This window comes from Oncorhynchus nerka, linkage group LG14 (assembly GCF_034236695.1).
Source record: "Oncorhynchus nerka isolate Pitt River linkage group LG14, Oner_Uvic_2.0, whole genome shotgun sequence".
Lineage (NCBI taxonomy): Eukaryota > Metazoa > Chordata > Actinopteri > Salmoniformes > Salmonidae > Oncorhynchus > Oncorhynchus nerka.
This window is the reverse complement of record NC_088409.1, coordinates 8,973,377-8,995,962: the sequence shown is the minus strand read 5'-3', so window position 1 is coordinate 8,995,962 and position 22,586 is coordinate 8,973,377. Positions and strand designations below refer to the sequence as shown.

The 22,586-nt window shown below is 49.7% G+C and overlaps 1 protein-coding gene across 1 annotated transcript; it reads right to left on the bottom strand.

Moving 5' to 3' along the window:
• Positions 1–690: 690 nt before the first annotated feature.
• LOC135575113 (5-azacytidine-induced protein 2-like) lies at positions 691–21,040 on the bottom strand. The gene is made up of 6 exons (XM_065027316.1): positions 20,918–21,040; positions 13,713–13,812; positions 11,857–11,990; positions 10,963–11,012; positions 6,693–6,805; positions 691–743 (listed from the first exon to the last, which is right to left on the bottom strand). The coding sequence occupies exons 1-6, from the start codon at positions 20,954–20,956 to the stop codon at positions 715–717; spliced, it is 465 nt and encodes a 154-aa protein (XP_064883388.1). The 5' UTR covers positions 20,957–21,040; the 3' UTR covers positions 691–714.
• Positions 21,041–22,586: the final 1,546 nt, after the last annotated feature.

The window sequence follows — 22,586 nt, the reverse complement described above, 5'->3', positions numbered from 1 at the left end:
ACCGTAATCATTTCAGTTAGTGCTCTGGTAATCTGGTTGACTAGTAATCATTTCAGTTAGTTTGACTGGTTCTAGTAATCATTTCAGTTAGTGTGACTGGTTCTAGTAATCATTTCAGCTAGTGTGACTGGCTCTGGTAATCATTTCTGCTAGTGTGACTTAAATGTAATGTAAATGTAATCATTTCAGTTAGTGTGACTGGCTCTAGTAATCATTTCAGTTAGGTGACTGGTCTCTAGTAATCATTTCAGTCAGTGTGACTGGTTCTAGTAATCATTTCAGTCAGTGTGACTGGCTCTAGTAATCATTTTTGAGTGACTGGTTCAATAATCATTTCAGTAAGTGTGACCTTGCTCTGATATCCATTATCATTTCAGTTAGATGACTGGTTCTAGTAATTTCAGTTTTAGGCTAGTTAACTCTAAATCATTGATTGGCTCAGTTATCTTTAGTTGGATGACTGGTTCTGGGTAATTATTTAGTCAGTGTGTGTACCTTTAGGGATTGTGGTTAGTGTGATGCTGGCAGAGTAATCATTTCAGGGAGTGTGATTGGCTTAGTAATTATTTCAGTCAGTGTGACTGGCTCTGATGTTGGGTGATGCTCAACTCTAAATGGCTGTTGATTGATACCTTTAGGATGTGTGGTTGGGTGATGCTGACAGAGTGTACTTTAGGGGTATTGGTTAAAGGTTGTTGCTGACAGAGTGTACCTTTAGGGATATGTGGTTGGGTTGGGTGATGCTGAAAAGGAATTAGTAAACAGTGTGTGAATGTAATAGACAAAATTTTTATTAAGAAATTATTTATCTTACATTCAGTCAGCATTTTAGTTTAGTTTTATCCCTAGAAATCAAAGTGACAGACAGACAGACATGTAGACAGACAGGCAGACATGTAGACAGACAGACAAGCGACAGACAGACAGAAGCGACAAGCCGACAGACAGACAAACAGCCATGCAGACAGGCAGAGGACAGACAGACAGACAGGCAGAGGGACAGACAGACAGACAGGCAGAGGGACAGACAGACAGACAGGCAGAGCGACAGCCAGACAGACAGACATGTAGACAGACAGACAGGCAGGCAGCCAGATGAACAGACCGACAGACAGCCAGAGCGACAGACAGACGAACAGCCATGCAGACAGGCAGAGTGGACAGACAGGCAGAGTGGACAGACAGACAGGCAGAGGGACAGACATACAGACAGGCAGAGCGACAGACAGCCAGACAGACAGACAGGCAGAGCAACAGCCAGACAGACAGACAGGCAGGCAGAGGGACAGCCAGACAGACAGGCAGAGTGACAGCCAGACAGACAGGCAGAGCGACAGCCAGACAGACAGGCAGAGCGACAGCCAGACATACAGACAGGCAGAGGGACAGACAGACAGACAGGCAGAGCGACAGCCAGACAGACAGGCAGAGCGACAGCCAGACAGACAGGCAGAGGGACATACAGACAGGCAGAGGGACAGACAGACAGGCAGAGGGACAGACAGACAGACAGGCAGAGGGACATACAGACAGGCAGAAGGACAGACAGACAGGCAGAGTGACAGCCAGACAGACAGGCAGAGCGACAGCCAGACAGACAGGCAGAGGGACAGCCAGACAGACAGGCAGAGCGACAGCCAGACAGACAGGCAGAGGGACAGCCAGACAGGCAGAGCGACAGCCAGACAGACAGGCAGAGGGACAGACAGACAGACAGGCAGAGGGACAGCCAGACAGGCAGAGTGACATACAGACAGGCAGAGGGACAGACAGGCAGAGGGACAGACAGACAGACAGGCAGAGGCGACAGCCAGACAGACAGGCAGAGCGACAGCCAGACAGACAGGCAGAGGGACAGCCAGACAGACAGGCAGAGGGACAGCCAGACAGACAGGCAGAGGGACATACAGACAGGCAGAGGGACAGAGACAGACAGGCAGAGGGACAGACAGACAGGCAGAGTGAGCGACAGCCAGACAGACAGGCAGAGGACAGACAGACAGACAGGCAGAGGGACAGCCAGCCAACACTGCAGAGGGACATACAGACAGGCAGAGGGACAGACAGACAGACAGGCAGAGGACAGACAGACAGACAGGCAGAGGGACAGACAGACAGACAGAGGGACATACAGACAGGCAGAGGGACAGAGACAGACAGGCAGAGGGACAGACAGACAGGCAGAGCGACAGCCAGACAGACAAGCAGAGGGACAGACAGACAGGCAGAGGGACAGACAGACAGACAGGCAGAGCGACAGCCAGACAGACAGGCAGAGGGACAGACAGACAGGCAGAGTGACAGCCAGCCAAACACTGTAGTTTCCAGAGGCTGTATAGCTAATTGGGCTGAGTAGTGTGAGGAGACATGGGAGTGAGAATCACACCTCTGACATTCCCTTCAGAACTAGACAGGCTTCAGAAACACAACACACACAGGCCTGATTAAGGCTTTTAGAGAGATGCATCCCTCAAGAGATAACATGGCTTAGCAACTATATTTAAAGAGAATATACATTTATTTCTATGGTAAAGAGAGTCAGAGCAGTTCAGTCAAACGTCTCTCACACACACACACACACACACACACACACACCCTCTTTAATATGCAACACAAACGCATGCAACATTAGACACACACATCATTGGTTTTCTATCCAATCATCATGTTGTGCAGATAATAAAGTTTAAATGAGAGTTCCTCTGTGTTTGATGGAAGAGCAGGAGGCAGAGAGAGAGAGAGAGAGAGAGTCTCATGAGAGTTCCTCTGTGTTTGATGGAAGAGCAGGAGGCAGAGAGAGAGAGAGAGAGAGAGAGTCTCATGAGAGTTCCTCTGTGTTTGATGGAAGAGCAGGAGGCAGAGGCAGAGAGAGAGAGAGAGAGTCTCATGAGAGTTCCTCTGTGTTTGATGGAAGAGCAGGAGGCAGAGAGAGAGAAGAGAGATAGAGTCTCATGAGAGTTCCTCTGTGTTTGATGGAAGAGCAGGAGGCAGAGAGAGAGAGAAGAAAGAGAGTCTCATGAGAGTTCCTCTGTGTTTGATGGAAGAGCAGGAGGCAGAGAGAGAGAGAGAGAGTCTCAGAGAGTCTCATGAGAGGGAGGCATTTGAATAAACAGGATTCCTCTGTGTTTGATGGAATATCTGAGGATCATAAGATGCTTTGTGTCTTTGAATAAATACATCTCACTTCCCTGTGTTTCTCTCTCATCTAGAGAAACAGAGAGTTAGTCCTCTTTTTTCAGGCTAGAATAAATATATTTGCTCTTTATATTAGGCATTCTAATTTAGTTCCTCTTGTTTGGTCCACAGGAGCCACAGAGAGAATAGCAACAAACGACATCTCTTCAGGTTCCTCTGGTGATGGAAAACATCAGAACAGGAAAGAGAGAGTCTAGAGGATATATTTCTAAACTTTGTAGTGCTCCGTGTCTTTGAATAATACATCAGCTGTCTTTCTCCACCTAGCCTCCAGTAGCATACCCTCTTTCTCCACCTAGCCTCCAGTAAACATCCCTAGAGGATATATTCTCCACCTAGCCTCCAGTGTAGATAATCCCTCTTTCTCCACCTAGCCTCCAGTAGAATCCCTCTTTCTCCACCTAGCCTCCAGTAGCATCCCTCTTTCTCCACCTAGCCTCCAGTATAATCCTCTTTCTCTGGCCTCCAGTAGCATCCTCTTTCTCCACCTAGCCTCCAGTAGCATCCTTTCTCCACCTAGCCTCCAGTAGCATCCCTCTTTCTCCACCTAGCCTCCAGTAGCATCCCTCTTTCTCCACCTAGCCTCCAGTAGAATCCCTCTTTCTCCACCTAGCCTCCAGTAGCATCCCTCTTTCTCCACCTAGCCTCCAGTATAATCCCTCTTTCTCCACCTAGCCTCCAGTAGCATCCTCTTTCTCCACCTAGCCTCCAGTAGCATCCCCTCTTTCTCCACCTAGCCTCCAGTAGCATCCCTCTTTCTCCACCTAGCCTCCAGTAGCATCCCTCTTTCTCCACCTAGCCTCCAGTAGCACCCCTCTTTCTCACCTAGCCTCCAGTAGCATCCTCTTTCTCCACCTAGCCTCCAGTAGCATCCCTCTTTCTCCACCTAGCCTCCAGTAGCATTCCTCTTTCTCCACCTAGCCTCCAGTAGCATCCCTCTTTCTCCACCTAGCCTCCAGTAGAATCCCTCTTTCTCTACCTAGCCTCCAGTAGAATTCCTCTTTCTCCACCTAGCCTCCAGTAGCATCCCTCTTTCTCCACCTAGCCTCCAGTAGAACCCCTCTTTCTCCACCTAGCCTCCAGTAGCATCCCTCTTTCTTCCACCTAGCCTTACAGTAGCATCCCTCTTTCTTCCACCTAGCCTTACAGTAGCATCCCTCTTTTTTCCACCTAGCCTACAGTAGCATCCCAGACTCTCTTTCATCAACAACTTTTATTTTGAAAGATTCCTTGTTGATGGCATGTTGTTTTAAGATGTGTGAAAAGACAGGTTGGGTTTCGTTATCACTCAGAGAAGGGGAAAGGAACCTGAAGAGAAAACATTAATTTCTCTACACTAAATAAGTAGCAGTATGTCAGACAATCTGCTCTTTAGCCTGAGGTCCTCTCCCTCATACACAGGGATTATGTTAATGAGGGCACATTATCCTGGATTGTTCAGCTAGAAATACATTACCTAGAAAATACACACATCTCAAGACATTTCTGTCTGCAACCTTCCAGATCATTACAGAACGTCTGCTGAAAGTGCCCCCAGCCAGGACTTACCTTCTCTGCTAGCTGCGGTTTAGAATTTACCTCGTCTGTTAGCTGCTAGCTGTGGTTTAGAATTGACCTCGTCTGTTAGCTGCTAGCTGTGGTTTAGAATTGACCTCGTCTGTTAGCTGCTAGCTGTGGTTTAGAATTTACCTCGTCTGCTAGCCGCTAGCTGTGGTTTGTAACTCACCTCGTCTGCTAGCCGCTAGCTGTGGTTTGTAACTCACCTCGTCTGTTAGCCGCTAGCTGTGGTTTGTAACTCACCTCGTCTGTTAGCCGCTAGCTGTGGTTTGTAACTCACCTCGTCTGTTAGCTGCTAGCTGTGGTTTGTAACTCACCCGTCTGCTAGCTGCTAGCTGTGGTTTGTAACTCACGTCTCTGTCTGTTAACTCAGCTGCTAGCTGTGGTTTGTAACTCACCTCGTCTGTTAGCTGCTAGCTGTGGTTTGTAACTCACCTCGTCTGTTAGCTGCTAGCTGTGGTTTGTAACTCACCTCGTCTGTTAGCTGCTAGCTGTGGTTTGTAACTCACCTCGTCTGCTAGCTGCTAGCTGTGGTTTGTAACTCACCTCGTCTGTTAGCTGCTAGCTGTGGTTTGTAACTCACCTCGTCTGTTAGCTGTGGTTTGTAACTCACCTCGTCTGTTAGCTGTGGTTTGTAACTCACCTCGTCTGTAGCTGCTAGCTGTGGTTTGTAACTCACCCTCGTAGCTGTGGTTTGTAGCTGCTAGCTGTGGTTTGTAACTCACCTCGTCTGGTTAGCTGTAGCTGTGGTTTGTAACTCACCTCTGTGGTTTGTCTGTTAGCTGTGGTTTGTAACTCACCTCGTCTGTTAGCTGTGGTTTGTAACTCACCTCGTCTGTTAGCTGCTAGCTGTGGTTTGTAACTCACCTCTGTTAGTCTGTGGTTTGTTCAGCTGCTAGCTGTGGTTTGTAACTCACCTTGTCTAGCTGCTAGCTGTGGTTTTGTCTGCTAGCTGCTAGCTGTGGTTTGTAACTCACCTCGTCTGCTAGCTGCTAGCTGTGGTTTGTAACTCACCTCGTCTGTTAGCTGCTAGCTGTGGTTTGTAACTCACCTCGTCTGTTAGCTGCTAGCTGTGGTTTGTAACTCACCTCGTCTGGTTTTAGCTGCTAGCTGTGGTTTGTAACTCACCTCGTCTGTTAGCTGCTAGCTGTGGTTTGTAACTCACCTCTGTAGCTGTGGTTTGTAACTCACCTCGCTGTTAGCTGTGGTTTATAACTCACCTCGTCTGTTAGCTGCTAGCTGTGGTTTGTAACTCACCTCGTCTGTTAGCTGCTAGCTGTGGTTTGTAACTCACCTCGTCTGTCTGCTAGCTGTGGTTTGTAACTCACCTCGTCTCTGCTGCTAGCTGTGGTTTGTAACTCACTCTAGCTGCTAGCTGTGGTTTGTAACTCACTCTCGTCTGTTAGCTGCTAGCTGTGGTTTGTAACTCACCTCGTCTGCTGCTAGCTGTGGTTTGTAACTCACCTCGTCTCTAGCTGCTAGCTGTGGTTTATAACTCACCTCGTCTGTTAGCTGCTAGCTGTGGTTTTGTAACTCACATCGCTAGCTGTTAGCTGCTAGCCGTGGTTTATAACTCACCTCGTCTGTAGCTGCTAGCTGTGGTTTGTAACTCACCTCGTCTGCTAGCTGTGGTTTGTAACTCACCTCGTCTGTTAGCTGCTAGCTGTGGTTTATAACTCACCTCGTCTGTTAGCCGCTAGCTGTGGTTTGTAACTCACATCGTCTGTTAGCTGCTAGCTGTGGTTTATAACTCACCTCGTCTGTTAGCTGCTAGCTGTGGTTTGTAACTCACCTCGTCTGTTAGCTGCTAGCTGTGGTTTATAACTCACCTCGTCTGTTAGCCGCTAGCTGTGGTTTGTAACTCACCTCGTCTGTTAGCTGCTAGCTGTGGTTTATAACTCACCTCGTCTGTTAGCTGCTAGCTGTGGTTTGTAACTCACCTCGTCTGTTAGCTGCTAGCTTCTTCACCAGGTCAGACTGTTGTTTCAACACTGAGTGTAGAGAGGAGATCTCAGTGGCCAGGGCCTCATAGGACTGTAGAACTGCCTTATCGCTGTAGAATAACAACACAAGACTACAATGAGACAAGACTACAGGACAACACTCCTACATTCATCTACAGGACCATATACATTTGCACAATACATACTTAAAATCAGGAATACACAGATGATTATGTTTTATATTTGTGGAAACAGTAATGCTGCCACTTTCCCCTGCAGCTCCAGAATATTAAAAAGAAATAAATAAAAATACATTTAATTGATAGAAGAAAAATCCTTTAACATTATACATTAACGCAAAGACCTAAATGTATATTTTCTATTATAGGGTCAAGATGCACAAGACAAGGGGCCTCCCGGGTGGCGCAAAAGACTGGAAGACTGCCTTGTAGAGGAGCACAGATCTCATGAACACGTCGACTAAACCGGACTCAGCGGAGAGAGAAACCAGGGGATAAAAAATAAAATCTATAACGTTACTGATTTTCTACTGAATTATAACATATTTATTTGCCAAGTGCTTTTACATTTACATTTAAGTCATTTAGCAGGCGCTCTTATCCAGAGCGACTTACAAATTGGTGCTTTCACCTTATGACATCCAGTGGAACAGCCACTTTACAATAGTGCATCTAAGTCTTTTAAGGGGGGAGAAGGATTACTTTATCCTATCCTAGGTATTCCTTAAAGAGGTGGGGTTTCAGGTGTCTCCGGAAGGTGGTGATTGACTCCGCTGTCCTGGCGTCGTGAGGGAGTTTGTTCCACCATTGGGGGGCCAGAGCAGCGAACAGTTTTGACTGGGCTGAGCGGGAACTGGACTTCCTCAGTGGTAGGGAGGCGAGCAGGCCAGAGGTGGATGAACGCAGTGCCCTTGTTTGGGTGTAGGGCCTGATCAGAGCCTGGAGGTACTGAGGTGCCGTTCCCCTCACAGCTCCGTAGGCAAGCACCATGGTCTTGTAGCGGAAACCTTACACTTTAAAACAAAAAGATGCTCGGGCTTAAAGATTTCTCTGTGAGATTCACAGGATGGAGACAGGCACCTGTTCGGTGTGATAAAAGGCTATTACTTTGTTCTCTATGAATGAAACTCTGGGTCTGTAGCGCCAACTAGTGGACATAATAATGTACTGGAGGTCCAAATGAGATCAAATCCCTTTGTATTTGTCAAAACGCTCCTGATACACACAGCTGTAGTGGACTTTACAGTGAAATGCTTCTTCACCAGCCATTTCCCAACCATGCAGAGTTTAAGTATGAAACATATGCTAAATAAACTAGGAAATAGTAACACAATAAAATAACAATAACGAGACTATAGAGAGTACCAGGTAGTAATGAGACTATATACAAGGAGTACAGAGTCACTGTGCAGGTAGTAATGAGACTATATACAAGGAGTACAGAGTCAGCAGGGGTACCAGTAATGAGACTATATACAAGGAGTACAGAGTCACTGTGCAGGGGTACCAGGTAGTAATGAGACTATATACAAGGAGTACAGAGTCACTGTTCAGGGGTACCAGGTAGTAATGAGACTATATACAAGGAGTACAGAGTCACTGTGCAGGGGTACCAGGTAGTAATGAGACTATATACAAGGAGTCACGGTGCAGGGGTACAGAGTCACTGTGCAGGGGTACCAGGTAGTAATGAGACTATATACAAGGAGTATCAGTACAGAGTCACTGTGCAGGGGTACCAGGTAGTAATGAGACTATATACAAGGAGTACAGTCACTGTGCAGGGGTACCAGGTAGTAATGAGACTATATACAAGGAGTACAGAGTCACTGTGCAGGGGTACCAGGTAGTAATGAGACTATATACAAGGAGTACAGAGTCACTGTGCAGGGGTACCAGGTAGTAATGAGACTATATACAAGGAGTACAGAGTCACTGTGCAGGGGTACCAGGTAGTAATGAGACTAGAGTCACTGTGCAGGGGTACCAGGTAGTAATGAGACTATATACAAGGAGTACCAGTACAGAGTCACTGTGCAGAGTCACTGTACAGTCAGGGGTACCAGGTAGTAATGAGACTATATACAAGGTACCAGTACAGAGTCACTGTGCAGGGGTACCAGGTAGTAATGAGACTATATACAAGGAGTACAGAGTCACTGTGCAGGGGTACCAGGTAGTAATGAGACTATATACAAGGAGTACCAGTACAGAGTCACTGTGCAGGGGTACCAGGTAGTAATGAGACTATATACAAGGAGTACAGAGTCACTGTGCAGGGGTACCAGGTAGTAATGAGACTATATACAAGGAGTACCAGTACAGAGTCACTGTGCAGGGGTACCAGGTAGTAATGAGACTATATACAAGGAGTACAGAGTCACTGTGCAGGAGTACCAGGTAATGAGACTAATGAGACTATATACAAGGAGTATCAGTACAGAGTCACTGTGCAGGGGTACCAGGTAGTAATGAGACTATATACAAGGAGTATCAGTACAGAGTCACTGTGCAGGGGTACCAGGTAGTAATGAGACTATATACAAGGAGTACCAGGACAGAGTCAGGGGTAGCAGGTAATATGTACATGTAGGTGGAGGTAAAAGTATATTAGCAATCAGGATAGACAATAAACAGAGTATCAGTACAGAGTCACTGTGCAGGGGTACCAGTGTAATGAGACTATATACAGTGTATCAGGTGCAGGGTGTATATAGAACCATGACCATACAGAACCAGTGTAAGAACCAGTGAGTGTATATAGAACCAGTGAGTATATATAGTATGTATATAGAGTCCATAGTATATATATATAGTGTATATAGAACCAGTGAGTGTATATAGAGCCAGTGAGTGTATATAGAGCCAGTGAGTGTATATAGAACCAGTGAGTGTATATAGAACCAGTGAGTGTATATAGAAACAGTGAGTGTATATAGAAACAGTGAGTGTATATAGAACCAGTGAGTGTATATAGAACCAGTGAGTGTATATAGAGCCAGTGAATCCAGTGAGTGTATATAGAGCCAGTGAGTGTATATAGAGCCAGTGAGTGTATATAGAGCCAGTGAGTGTATATAGAGCCAGTGAGTGTATATAGAGCCAGTGAGTGTATATAGAACCAGTGAGTCCAGTGAGTGTATATAGAACCAGTGAGTGTATATAGAGCCAGTGAGTGTATATAGAGCCAGTGAGTGTATATGAGTGTATATAGAGCCAGTGAGTGTATATAGAACCAGTGAGTAGAACCAGTGAGTGTATATAGAGCCCAGAACCAGTGAGTGTATATAGAAGTGAGTGTATATAGAGCCAGTGAGTGTATATAGAGCCAGTGAGTGTATATAGAGCCAGTGAGTGTATATAGAGCCAGTGAGTGTATATAGAGCCAGTGAGTGTATATAGAACCAGTGAGTGTATATAGAGCCAGTGAGTGTATATAGAGCCAGTGAGTGTATATAGAGCCAGTGAGTGTATATAGAGCCAGTGAGTGTATATAGAGCCAGTGAGTGTATATAGAACCAGTGAGTGTATATAGAGCCAGTGAGTGTATATAGAGCCAGTGAGTGTATATAGAGCCAGTGAGTGTATATAGAGCCAGTGAGTGTATATAGAGCCAGTGAGTCCAGTGAGTGTATATAGAGCCAGTGAGTGTATATGGAGCCAGTGAGTGTATATAGAGCCAGTGAGTGTATATAGAGCCAGTGAGTGTATATAGAGCCAGTGAGTGTATATAGAGCCAGTGAGTCCAGTGAGTGTATATAGAGCCAGTGAGTGTATATAGAGCCAGTGAGTGTATATAGAGCCAGTGAGTGTATATAGAGCCAGTGAGTGTATATAGAGCCAGTGAGTGTATATAGAGCCAGTGTAAGAGAGATAAGATAATCATGTTCATCAGCATGGGGACAACTGGCAGAGTTGGTTGTTTTGCAACAACTGATGCCTTGAATTTCTGTGGCATGTATTCTAGTCTATTCTAGTACGATCCTTCTATCTGAGTGGCATGTCCCAGTACTCAGACGACTTTCTTATTGAAAGTGAACCCTGTTGCTAGGTAAACTACAGACATAGATCTACCCGGCTCTGAGGTAAACAAAGCTTTGTCTCCACCTGGTGGCTGGCGTATGGCATCTACACTATGACAGGTGTTTCAAATAGGGCAAAATTCTGCTTCAATTTATTTAGTGAGATCTTTCCCCCCCTGGTGTCAAACCTGAATAAGTATTTTTCTGAGGAGATGAAGGACCTACCTGGGGTTGGACTCCACGTGATTCTGGTCACAGTCAGTTCCAGAAGAATCCTAGGAAGAGGAGGTCATCAAAAGAGTTATGAATGAAACCCTAGAATAAGAGCGTAGTTCACAGACCATGTCTGGAAAAGAAAGCCCGGCAAACTACACCGGCATTCTGGTTGATCCACAATGTGTGTTCATGGACCTCAAACAAAGGTTTTTGGGTCAACAGATCTTCACTGGGGTTTTTGGGTCAACAGACCTTCACTGGGTTTCTGGGTCAACAGGCCTTCACCGGGGTTCTGGGTCAACAGGCCTTCACCAGGGTTCTGGGTCAACAGGCCTTCACCAGGGTTCTGGGTCAACAGGCCTTCACCAGGGTTTTGGGTCAACAGGCCTTCACCAGGGTTCTGGGTCAACAGGCCTTCACCGGGTTTCTGGGTCAACAGGCCTTCACCAGGGTTTTGGGTCGACAGGCCTTCACCAGGGTTTTGGGTCAACAGGCCTTCACCAGGGTTTTGGGTCAACAGGCCTTCACCAGGGTTTTGAGTCAACAGGCCTTCACCAGGGTTTTTGGTCAACAGGACTTCACCAGGGTTTTGGGTCAACAGGCCTTCACCAGGGTTTTGGGTCAACAGACTTTCATCAGGGTTTTGGAACAACAGACCTTCACTTGGTTTCTGGGTCAACAGACCTTCACTCAGGTTTCTGGGTCAACAGACCTTCACCCAGGTTTCTGGGACAACAGACCTTCACTGGGTTTTGGGTCAACAGACCTTCACCCAGGTTTTGGGTCAACAGACCTTCACCTGGGTTTTGGGTCAACAGACCTTCACCAGGGTTTTGGGTCAACAGACCGTCATCAGAACCTTTGTGAATGAAACACACTAGTTCTATATCCCCATAGTCTTACCCCACAGTGTCCCTGCAGTCGGTTCTTCTCCAGAGTCATCCTCTCCAACTCCTCCTGCAGCGTATGCATCTTCAGTTCACTGTTGATCCTGTCCACCTGCCAGTAGTCCTGAGTACTGGTTAGAGACTTCATCACTATGGAGACAGAGAGAGAACACACAGAATACAACGTTGTCACTTCTGGGTCATGTGACATCAGTCCCCTTCTACTTCTGTAACACTCTAGAAACGTTGAACATCAGGGTAGAGAGCGTTGAAAAATGAATACTCTAGCTTGTCTGGGAGGAACATTGAACATCACAGTAGAGAAGGTTGAACAATGAATACTCTAGCTTGTCTGGGAGGAACATTGAACATCACAGGGTTGAACAATGAACTCTAGGTTGTCTGGGAGAGACATTGAAACAATGAACAATGAACTCTAGGTTGTCTGGGAGAAACATTGAACATCAGGGTAGAGGGTTGAACAATGAACTCTAGGTTGTCTGGGAGAAACATTGAACATCAGGGTAGAGGGTTGAACAATGAACTCTAGGTTGTCTGGGAGAAACATTGAACATCAGGGTAGAGGGTTGAACAATGAACTCTAGGTTGTCTGGGAGAGACATTGAACATCAGGGTAGAGGGTTGAACAATGAACTCTAGGTTGTCTGGGAGAAACATTGAACATCAGGGTAGAGGGTTGAACAATGAACTCTAGGTTGTCTAGGTTGTCTGGGAGAAAGGTTGTCTGGGAGAAACATTGAACATCAGGGTAGAGGGTTGAACAATGAACTCTAGGTTGTCTGGGAGAAACATTGAACATCAGGGTAGAGGGTTGAACAATGAACTCTAGGTTGTCTGGGAGAAACATTGAACATCAGGGTAGAGGGTTGAACAATGAACTCTAGGTTGTCTGGGAGAAACATTGAACATCAGGGTAGAGGGTTGAACAATGAACTCTAGCTTGTCTGGGAGAAACATTGAACACCAGGGTAGAGGGTTGAACAATGAACACTCTAGCTTGTCTGTGGGATAGTGGGCACATTGGGATTTGAGCATCTAGACTCAGTGAAAAGTCATGGGCATTAACTGTCCGTTAGCTGGACATTAGGGACAATCCTGGTCATTACACCTTGGCTGAGCGTAAAGGGAATGTCCCTGCCTGGTCAGGATGACACCCCATATCAGTCTGTTGGTGAGACTAAGGGGAAAACCTGGTAATGATACTGTCCCTTGGCTGAGGTTAAGTCCCTGGTCATTAAAGTACCTTGGCTGAGGTTAAGTCCCTGGTCATTAAAGTACCTTGGCTGAGGTTAAGTCCCTGGTAATGATACTGTCCCTTGGCTGAGGTTAAGTCCCTGGTCATTAAAGTCCCTTGGCTGAGGTTAAGTCCCTGGTCATTAAAGTACCTTGGCTGAGGTTAAGTCCCTGGTCATTAAAGTACCTTGGCTGAGGTTAAGTCCCTGGTCATTAAAGTACCTTGGCTGAGGTTAAGTCCCTGGTAATGATACTGTCCCTTGGCTGAGGTTAAGTCCCTGGTCATTAAAGTCCCTTGGCTGAGGTTAAGTCCCTGGTCATTAAAGTACCTTGGCTGAGGTTAAGTACCTTGGCTGAGGTTAAGTACCTTGGCTGAGGTTAAGTCCCTTGGCTGAGGTTAAGTCCCTGGTCATTAAAGTACCTTGGCTGAGGTTAAGTCCCTTGGCTGAGGTTAAGTCCCTGGTCATTAAAGTACCTTGGCTGAGGTTAAGTCCCTGGTCATTAAAGTACCTTGGCTGAGGTTAAGTCCCTGGTCATTAAAGTCCCTTGGCTGAGGTTAAGTCCCTTGGCTGAGGTTAAGTCCCTTGGCTGAGGTTAAGTCCCTGATCATTACAGTACCTTGGCTGGTCTCCATCTCAGTCTTTAACTGCAGCAGCTCCATCTCTTTGGCCTGCAGCTGCTCATTCAGGAGCCTCTCAGACTCACTCTTCTCCCTCTTCTAGAGAAACACAGTTAAAGAAAAGAGAGATATGATGAAGAGTAAAAGATGAAGAGTCAGTGAAGCAGGAGGAGAGACAGTTACAAAGAGACAGGATAAAGACAGGAAGAGATACTGACCAGCTGGACCTAGTGGACGGTCCACGCCAGCTGGACCTAGTGGACTGTCCACGCCAGCTGGACCTAGTGGACTGTCCACGCCAGCTGGACCTAGTGGACTGTCCACGCCAGCTGGACCTAGTGGACTGTCACGCCAGCTGGACCTAGTGGACTGTCTCCGCCAGCTAGAGACCAGTGGACGGTACACGCCAGCTGGAGTAGTGGATGAACACGCCAGCTGGACCTAGTGGACAGTTACACGCCAGCTGGACCTAAAGTGGAAGAGATACAAACCAGCTGGACCAGTGGACTGTCCACGCCTGGACACACCAGCTGGACCTAGTGGACGGTACACACCAGCTGGACCTAGTGGACGGTACACACCAGCTGGACCTAGTGGACTGTCCACACCACCTGGACCTAGTGGACTGTCCATACCACCTGGACCTAGTGGACTGTCTATACCACCTGGACCTAGTGGACTGTCTATACCACCTGGACCTAGTGGACTGTCTATACCAGCTGGACCTAGTGGACTGTACACACCAGCTGGACCTAGTGGACTGTACACACCAGCTGGACCTAGTGGACTGTCCACACCAGCTGGACCTAGTGGACTGTACACACCAGCTGGACCTAGTGGACTGTACACACCAGCTGGACCTAGTGGACTGTACACACCAGCTGGACCTAGTGGACTGTACACACCAGCTGGACCTAGTGGACTGTACACACCAGCTGGACCTAGTGGACTGTACACACCAGCTGGTACACACCAGCTGGACCTAGTGGACTGTACACACCAGCTGGACCTAGTGGACTGTACACACCAGCTGGACCTAGTGGACTGTACACACCAGCTGGACCTAGTGGACTGTCTACACCAGCTGGACCTAGTGGACTGTACACACCAGCTGGACCTAGTGGACTGTACACACCAGCTGGACCTAGTGGACTGTACACACCAGCTGGACCTAGTGGACTGTACACACCAGCTGGACCTAGTGGACTGTACACACCAGCTGGACCTAGTGGACTGTACACACCAGCTGGACCTAGTGGACTGTACACACCAGCTGGACCTAGTGGACTGTACACACCAGCTGGACCTAGTGGACTGTCCCACACCAGCTGGACCTAGTGGACTGTACACACCAGCTGGACCTAGTGGACTGTACACACCAGCTGGACCTAGTGGACTGTACACACCAGCTGGACCTAGTGGACTGTACACACCAGCTGGACCTAGTGGACTGTACACACCAGCTGGACCTAGTGGACTGTACACACCAGCTGGACCTAGTGGACTGTACACACCAGCTGGACCTAGTGGACTGTACATACCAGCTGGACCTAGTGGACTGTACACACCAGCTGGACCTAGTGGACTGTACATACCAGCTGGACCTAGTGGACTGTACACACCAGCTGGACCTAGTGGACTGTACACACCAGCTGGACCTAGTGGACTGTCACACCAGCTGGACCTAGTGGACTGTCCACACCAGCTGGACCTAGTGGACTGTCCACACCAGCTGGACCTAGTGGACTGTACACACCAGCTGGACCTAGTGGACTGTACACACCAGCTGGACCTAGTGGACTGTACACACCAGCTGGACCTAGTGGACTGTACACACCAGCTGGACCTAGTGGACTGTACACACCAGCTGGACCTAGTGGACTGTACACACCAGCTGGACCTAGTGGACTGTCTACACCAGCTGGACCTAGTGGACTGTACACACCAGCTGGACCTAGTGGACTGTCTACACCAGCTGGACCTAGTGGACTGTCCACACCAGCTGGACCTAGTGGACTGTACACACCAGCTGGACCTAGTGGACTGTACACACCAGCTGGACCTAGTGGACTGTACACACCAGCTGGACCTAGTGGACTGTCCACACCAGCTGGACCTAGTGGACTGTACACACCAGCTGGACCTAGTGGACTGTCTACACCAGCTGGACCTAGTGGACTGTCTACACCAGCTGGACCTAGTGGACTGTCTACACCAGCTGGACCTAGTGGACTGTACACACCAGCTGGACCTAGTGGACTGTACATACCAGCTGGACCTAGTGGACTGTACACACCAGCTGGACCTAGTGGACTGTACACACCAGCTGGACCTAGTGGACTGTACACACCAGCTGGACCTAGTGGACTGTACACACCAGCTGGACCTAGTGGACTGTACATACCAGCTGGACCTAGTGGACTGTCTACACCAGCTGGACCTAGTGGACTGTACACACCAGCTGGACCTAGTGGACTGTACACACCAGCTGGACCTAGTGGACTGTTCACACCAGCTGGACCTAGTGGACTGTCTACACCAGCTGGACCTAGTGGACTGTACACACCAGCTGGACCTAGTGGACTGTACACACCAGCTGGACCTAGTGGACTGTACACACCAGCTGGACCTAGTGGACTGTCCACACCAGCTGGACCTAGTGGACTGTACACACCAGCTGGACCTAGTGGACTGTCCACACCAGCTGGACCTAGTGGACTGTACACACCAGCTGGACCTAGTGGACTGTCTACACCAGCTGGACCTAGTGGACTGTCCACACCAGCTGGACCTAGTGGACTGTCCACACCAGCTGGACCTAGTGGACTGTCTACACCAGCTGGACCTAGTGGACTGTACACACCAGCTGGACCTAGTGGACTGTACACACCAGCTGGACCTAGTGGACTGTCCACACCAGCTGGACCTAGTGGACTGTCTACACCAGCTGGACCTAGTGGACTGTCCACACCAGCTGGACCTAGTGGACTGTACACACCAGCTGGACCTAGTGGACTGTACACACCAGCTGGACCTAGTGGACTGTCTACACCAGCTGGACCTAGTGGACTGTACACCAGCTGGACCTAGTGGACTGTCACACCAGCTGGACCTAGTGGACTGTACACACCAGCTGGACCTAGTGGACTGTCCACACCAGCTGGACCTAGTGGACTGTCCACACCAGCTGGACCTAGTGGACTGTGGACCACACCAGCTGGACCTAGTGGACTGTCCACACCAGCTGGACCTAGTGGACTGTCTACACCAGCTGGACCTAGTGGACTGTCTACACCAGCTGGACCTAGTGGACTGTACACACCAGCTGGACCTAGTGGACTGTACACACCAGCTGGACCTAGTGGACTGTACACACCAGCTGGACCTAGTGGACTGTACACACCAGCTGGACCTAGTGGACTGTACACACCAGCTGGACCTAGTGGACTGTACACACCAGCTGGACCTAGTGGACTGTCTACACCAGCTGGACCTAGTGGACTGTCTACACCAGCTGGACCTAGTGGACTGTACACACCAGCTGGACCTAGTGGACTGTCTACACCAGCTGGACCTAGTGGACTGTCTACACCAGCTGGACCTAGTGGACTGTCACACCAGCTGGACCTAGTGGACTGTACACACCAGCTGGACCAGTGGACTGTTCACACCAGCTGGACCTAGTGGACTGTACATACCAGCTGGACCTAGTGGACTGTACATACCAGCTGGACCTAGTGGACTGTCCACACCAGCTGGACCTAGTGGACTGTCCACACCAGCTGGACCTAGTGGACTGTCCACACCAGCTGGACCTAGTGGACTGTCCACACCAGCTGGACCTAGTGGACTGTCCACACCAGCTGGACCTAGTGGACTGTACACACCAGCTGGACCTAGTGGACTGTCCACACCAGCTGGACCTAGTGGACTGTCTACACCAGCTGGACCTAGTGGACTGTACACACCAGCTGGACCTAGTGGACTGTCCACACCAGCTGGACCTAGTGGACTGTACACACCAGCTGGACCTAGTGGACTGTACACACCAGCTGGACCTAGTGGACTGTCCACACCAGCTGGACCTAGTGGACTGTACACACCAGCTGGACCTAGTGGACTGTACACACCAGCTGGACCTAGTGGACTGTCTACACCAGCTGGACCTAGTGGACTGTACACACCAGCTGGACCTAGTGGACTGTACACACCAGCTGGACCTAGTGGACTGTACACACCAGCTGGACCTAGTGGACTGTCACACCAGCTGGACCTAGTGGACTGTACACACCAGCTGGACCTAGTGGACTGTCTACACCAGCTGGACCTAGTGGACTGTACACACCAGCTGGACCTAGTGGACTGTCTACACCAGCTGGACCTAGTGGACTGTACACACCAGCTGGACCTAGTGGACTGTACACACCAGCTGGACCTAGTGGACTGTCTACACCAGCTGGACCTAGTGGACTGTCTACACCAGCTGGACCTAGTGGACTGTACACACCAGCTGGACCTAGTGGACTGTCCACACCAGCTGGACCTAGTGGACTGTACACACCAGCTGGACCTAGTGGACTGTACACACCAGCTGGACCTAGTGGACTGTCTACACCAGCTGGACCTAGTGGACTGTCACACCAGCTGGACCTAGTGGACTGTACACACCAGCTGGACCTAGTGGACTGTACACACCAGCTGGACCTAGTGGACTGTCTACACCAGCTGGACCTAGTGGATTGTCTACACCAGCTGGACCTAGTGGACTGTACACACCAGCTGGACCTAGTGGACTGTCCACACCAGCTGGACCTAGTGGACTGTACACACCAGCTGGACCTAGTGGACTGTACACACCAGCTGGACCTAGTGGACTGTACACACCAGCTGGACCTAGTGGACTGTACACACCAGCTGGACCTAGTGGACTGTACACACCAGCTGGACCTAGTGGACTGTCTACACCAGCTGGACCTAGTGGACTGTCTACACCAGCTGGACCTAGTGGACTGTCTACACCAGCTGGACCTAGTGGACTGTACACACCAGCTGGACCTAGTGGACTGTCTACACCAGCTGGACCTAGTGGACTGTCTACACCAGCTGGACCTAGTGGACTGTCCTACACCAGCTGGACCTAGTGGACTGTACACACCAGCTGGACCTAGTGGACTGTCTACACCACACCAGCTGGACCCTAGTGGACTGTACACACCAGCTGGACCTAGTGGACTGTACACACCAGCTGGACCTAGTGGACTGTCTACACCAGCTGGACCTAGTGGACTGTCTACACCAGCTGGACCTAGTGGACTGTCTACACCAGCTGGACCTAGTGGACTGTCTACACCAGCTGGACCTAGTGGACTGTCTACGCCAGCTGGACCTAGTGGACTGTCTACGCCAGCTGGACCTAGTGGACTGTACACACCAGCTGGACCTAGTGGACTGTACACACCAGCTGGACCTAGTGGACTGTACATACCAGCTGGACCTAGTGGACTGTCTACACCAGCTGGACCTAGTGGACTGTCTACACCAGCTGGACCTAGTGGACTGTCTACACCAGCTGGACCTAGTGGACTGTCTACACCAGCTGGACCTAGTGGACTGTCTACGCCAGCTGGACCTAGTGGACTGTACACACCAGCTGGACCTAGTGGACTGTCTACACCAGCTGGACCTAGTGGACTGTACACACCAGCTGGACCTAGTGGACTGGACCTAGTGGACTGTCTACACCAGCTGGACCTAGTGGACTGTCTACACCAGCTGGACCTAGTGGACTGTCTACACCAGCTGGACCTAGTGGACTGTACACACCAGCTGGACCTAGTGGACTGTACACACCAGCTGGACCTAGTGGACTGTACACACCAGCTGGACCTAGTGGACTGTCTACACCAGCTGGACCTAGTGGACTGTCTACACCAACTGGACCTAGTGGACTGTCTACACCAGCTGGACCTAGTGGACTGTCTACACCAGCTGGACCTAGTGGACTGTCTACACCAGCTGGACCTAGTGGACTGTCTATACCAGCTGGACCTAGTGGACGGTACATACCAGCTGGACCTAGTGGACGGTACACACCAGCTGGACCTAGTGGACTGTCCACACCAGCTGGACCTAGTGGACTGGACCTAGTGGACTGGACCTAGTGGACTGGACCTAGTGGACTGTACATACCAGCTGGACCTAGTGGACTGGACCTAGTGGACTGGACCTAGTGGACTGGACCTAGTGGACTGGACCTAGTGGACTGGACCTAGTGGACTGTCTACACCAGCTGGACCTAGTGGACTGTCTACGCCAGCTGGACCTAGTGGACTGTACACACCAGCTGGACCTAGTGGACTGTCTACACCAGCTGGACCTAGTGGACTGTACACACCAGCTGGACCTAGTGGACTGTACACACCAGCTGGACCTAGTGGACTGTCTACACCAGCTGGACCTAGTGGACTGTCTACACCAGCTGGACCTAGTGGACTGTACACACCAGCTGGACCTAGTGGACTGTACACACCAGCTGGACCTAGTGGACTGTACACACCAGCTGGACCTAGTGGACTGTACATACCAGCTGGACCTAGTGGACTGTCTATACCAGCTGGACCTAGTGGACTGTCTACACCAGCTGGACCTAGTGGACTGGACCTAGTGGACTGTCTATACCAGCTGGACCTAGTGGACTGTACATACCAGCTGGACCTAGTGGACTGTACACACCAGCTGGACCTAGTGGACTGTACATACCAGCTGGACCTAGTGGACTGTCTACACCAGCTGGACCTAGTGGACTGGACCTAGTGGACTGTCTATACCAGCTGGACCTAGTGGACTGTACACACCAGCTGGACCTAGTGGACTGTACACACCAGCTGGACCTAGTGGACTGTCTACACCAGCTGGACCTAGTGGACTGTCCACACCAGCTGGACCTAGTGGACTGTCTACACCAGCTGGACCTAGTGGACTGTCTACACCAGCTGGACCTAGTGGACTGGACCTAGTGGACTGGACCTAGTGGACTGTCCACACCAGCTGGACCTAGTGGACTGGACCTAGTGGACTGGACCTAGTGGACTGTACACACCAGCTGGACCTAGTGGACTGGACCTAGTGGACTGTCCACACCAGCTGGACCTAGTGGACTGGACCTAGTGGACTGGACCTAGTGGACTGGACCTAGTGGACATACCAGTTTATTAAGCTCCAGCTGCAGGTCCTCCTTCTCCATGTAGATGCCACGGTAGGCACTGAAGGCCTTGTTGACGTACTGGGGTCCTTCAGGAGAAGGAGCTTCAGGCCTGAACAGCTACAGGTTACAACCACACATCAGTTACACACAGCTACAGGGTACAACACACAGCTACAGGGTACAACACACAGCTACAGGGTACAACACACAGCTACAACACACACAGCTACAGGGTACAACACACAGCTACAGGGTACAGCACACAGCTACAGGGTACAGCACACAGCTACAGGGTACAACACACAGCTACAACACACAGCTACCTAGGTTACAAAACACACAGCTACAACACACACAGCTACAGGGTACAACACACAGCATACCAGGGTACCAGCACACAGCTACACTGGTGTACACACCACACAGCTACAGCTGGGCACAACACACAGCTACAGGGTACAAACTACACAGCTACAACACACAGCTACAGGGACAACACACAGCTACAGGGTACAACACACAGCTACAGGGTACAACACACAGCTACAGGGTACAACACACATCTACATGGTACAACACAGCTACAGGTTAACACACAGCTACAGGTTACAACACACCAGCTACAGGGTACAAACACACAGCCACCTAGTGGGGTACCTAGTGGACGTACACAGCTACTAGTGGGTTCAGCTGGACCAGTCACACCAGCTGACCTAGGACTGTCTACACCAGCACACAGTCTACACAGGTTACAACACACAGCTACAGGTTACAACACACAGCTACAGGTTACAACACACAGCTGGACCAGGGTACAACACCACCAGCTACCAGCTGGGTACAGCACACCAGCTACCTAGTGGTTTACAACACACAGCTACACACCAGGTTACAACACACAGCTACAGGGTACAACACACAGCTACAACACACAGCTACCAACGTACATACCAACTAGTGGACACACAGCTACAGGGTACATACACACAGCTACAGCTGGTACAACTGTCTACACCAGCTACAACTGTCTACACAGCTACTAGGGTACACACACAGCTACAGGGTACAACACACAGCTACAGGGTCTACAACACACAGCATACCAGGGTACAACACACAGCTGGACCAGGGTACAACACACAGCTGGACCAACACACAGCTACAACACACAGCTGGACCTAGTGGACTGTCTACACAGCTACATGGTACAACACACAGCTACAACACACAGCTGACCTAGTGGACTGTACACACACCAGCCACCAGCTGGTACAACACACAGCTACAGGGTACAACACACAGCTACAACACACAGCTACACCAGGGTACAACACACAGCTACCTAGTGGAGGCACACACCACACAGCTACCAGGGTACCTAGTGGACTGTACACACAGCTGGACAGGGACTACACACACAGCTACAACACACAGCTGCAGGGTAGATGCAAACACACAGCTACAGGGTCAGGTGAAGGACACACAGCTACAGGTTACAACACACAGCTACAGGGTACAACACACAGCTACAGGTTACAACACACAGCTACAACACACAGCTACAGGTTACAACACACGGCTACAACACACAGCTACAGGGTACAACACACAGCTACAGGGTACAACACACAGCTACAGGGTACAACACACAGCTACAGGTACAAACAGA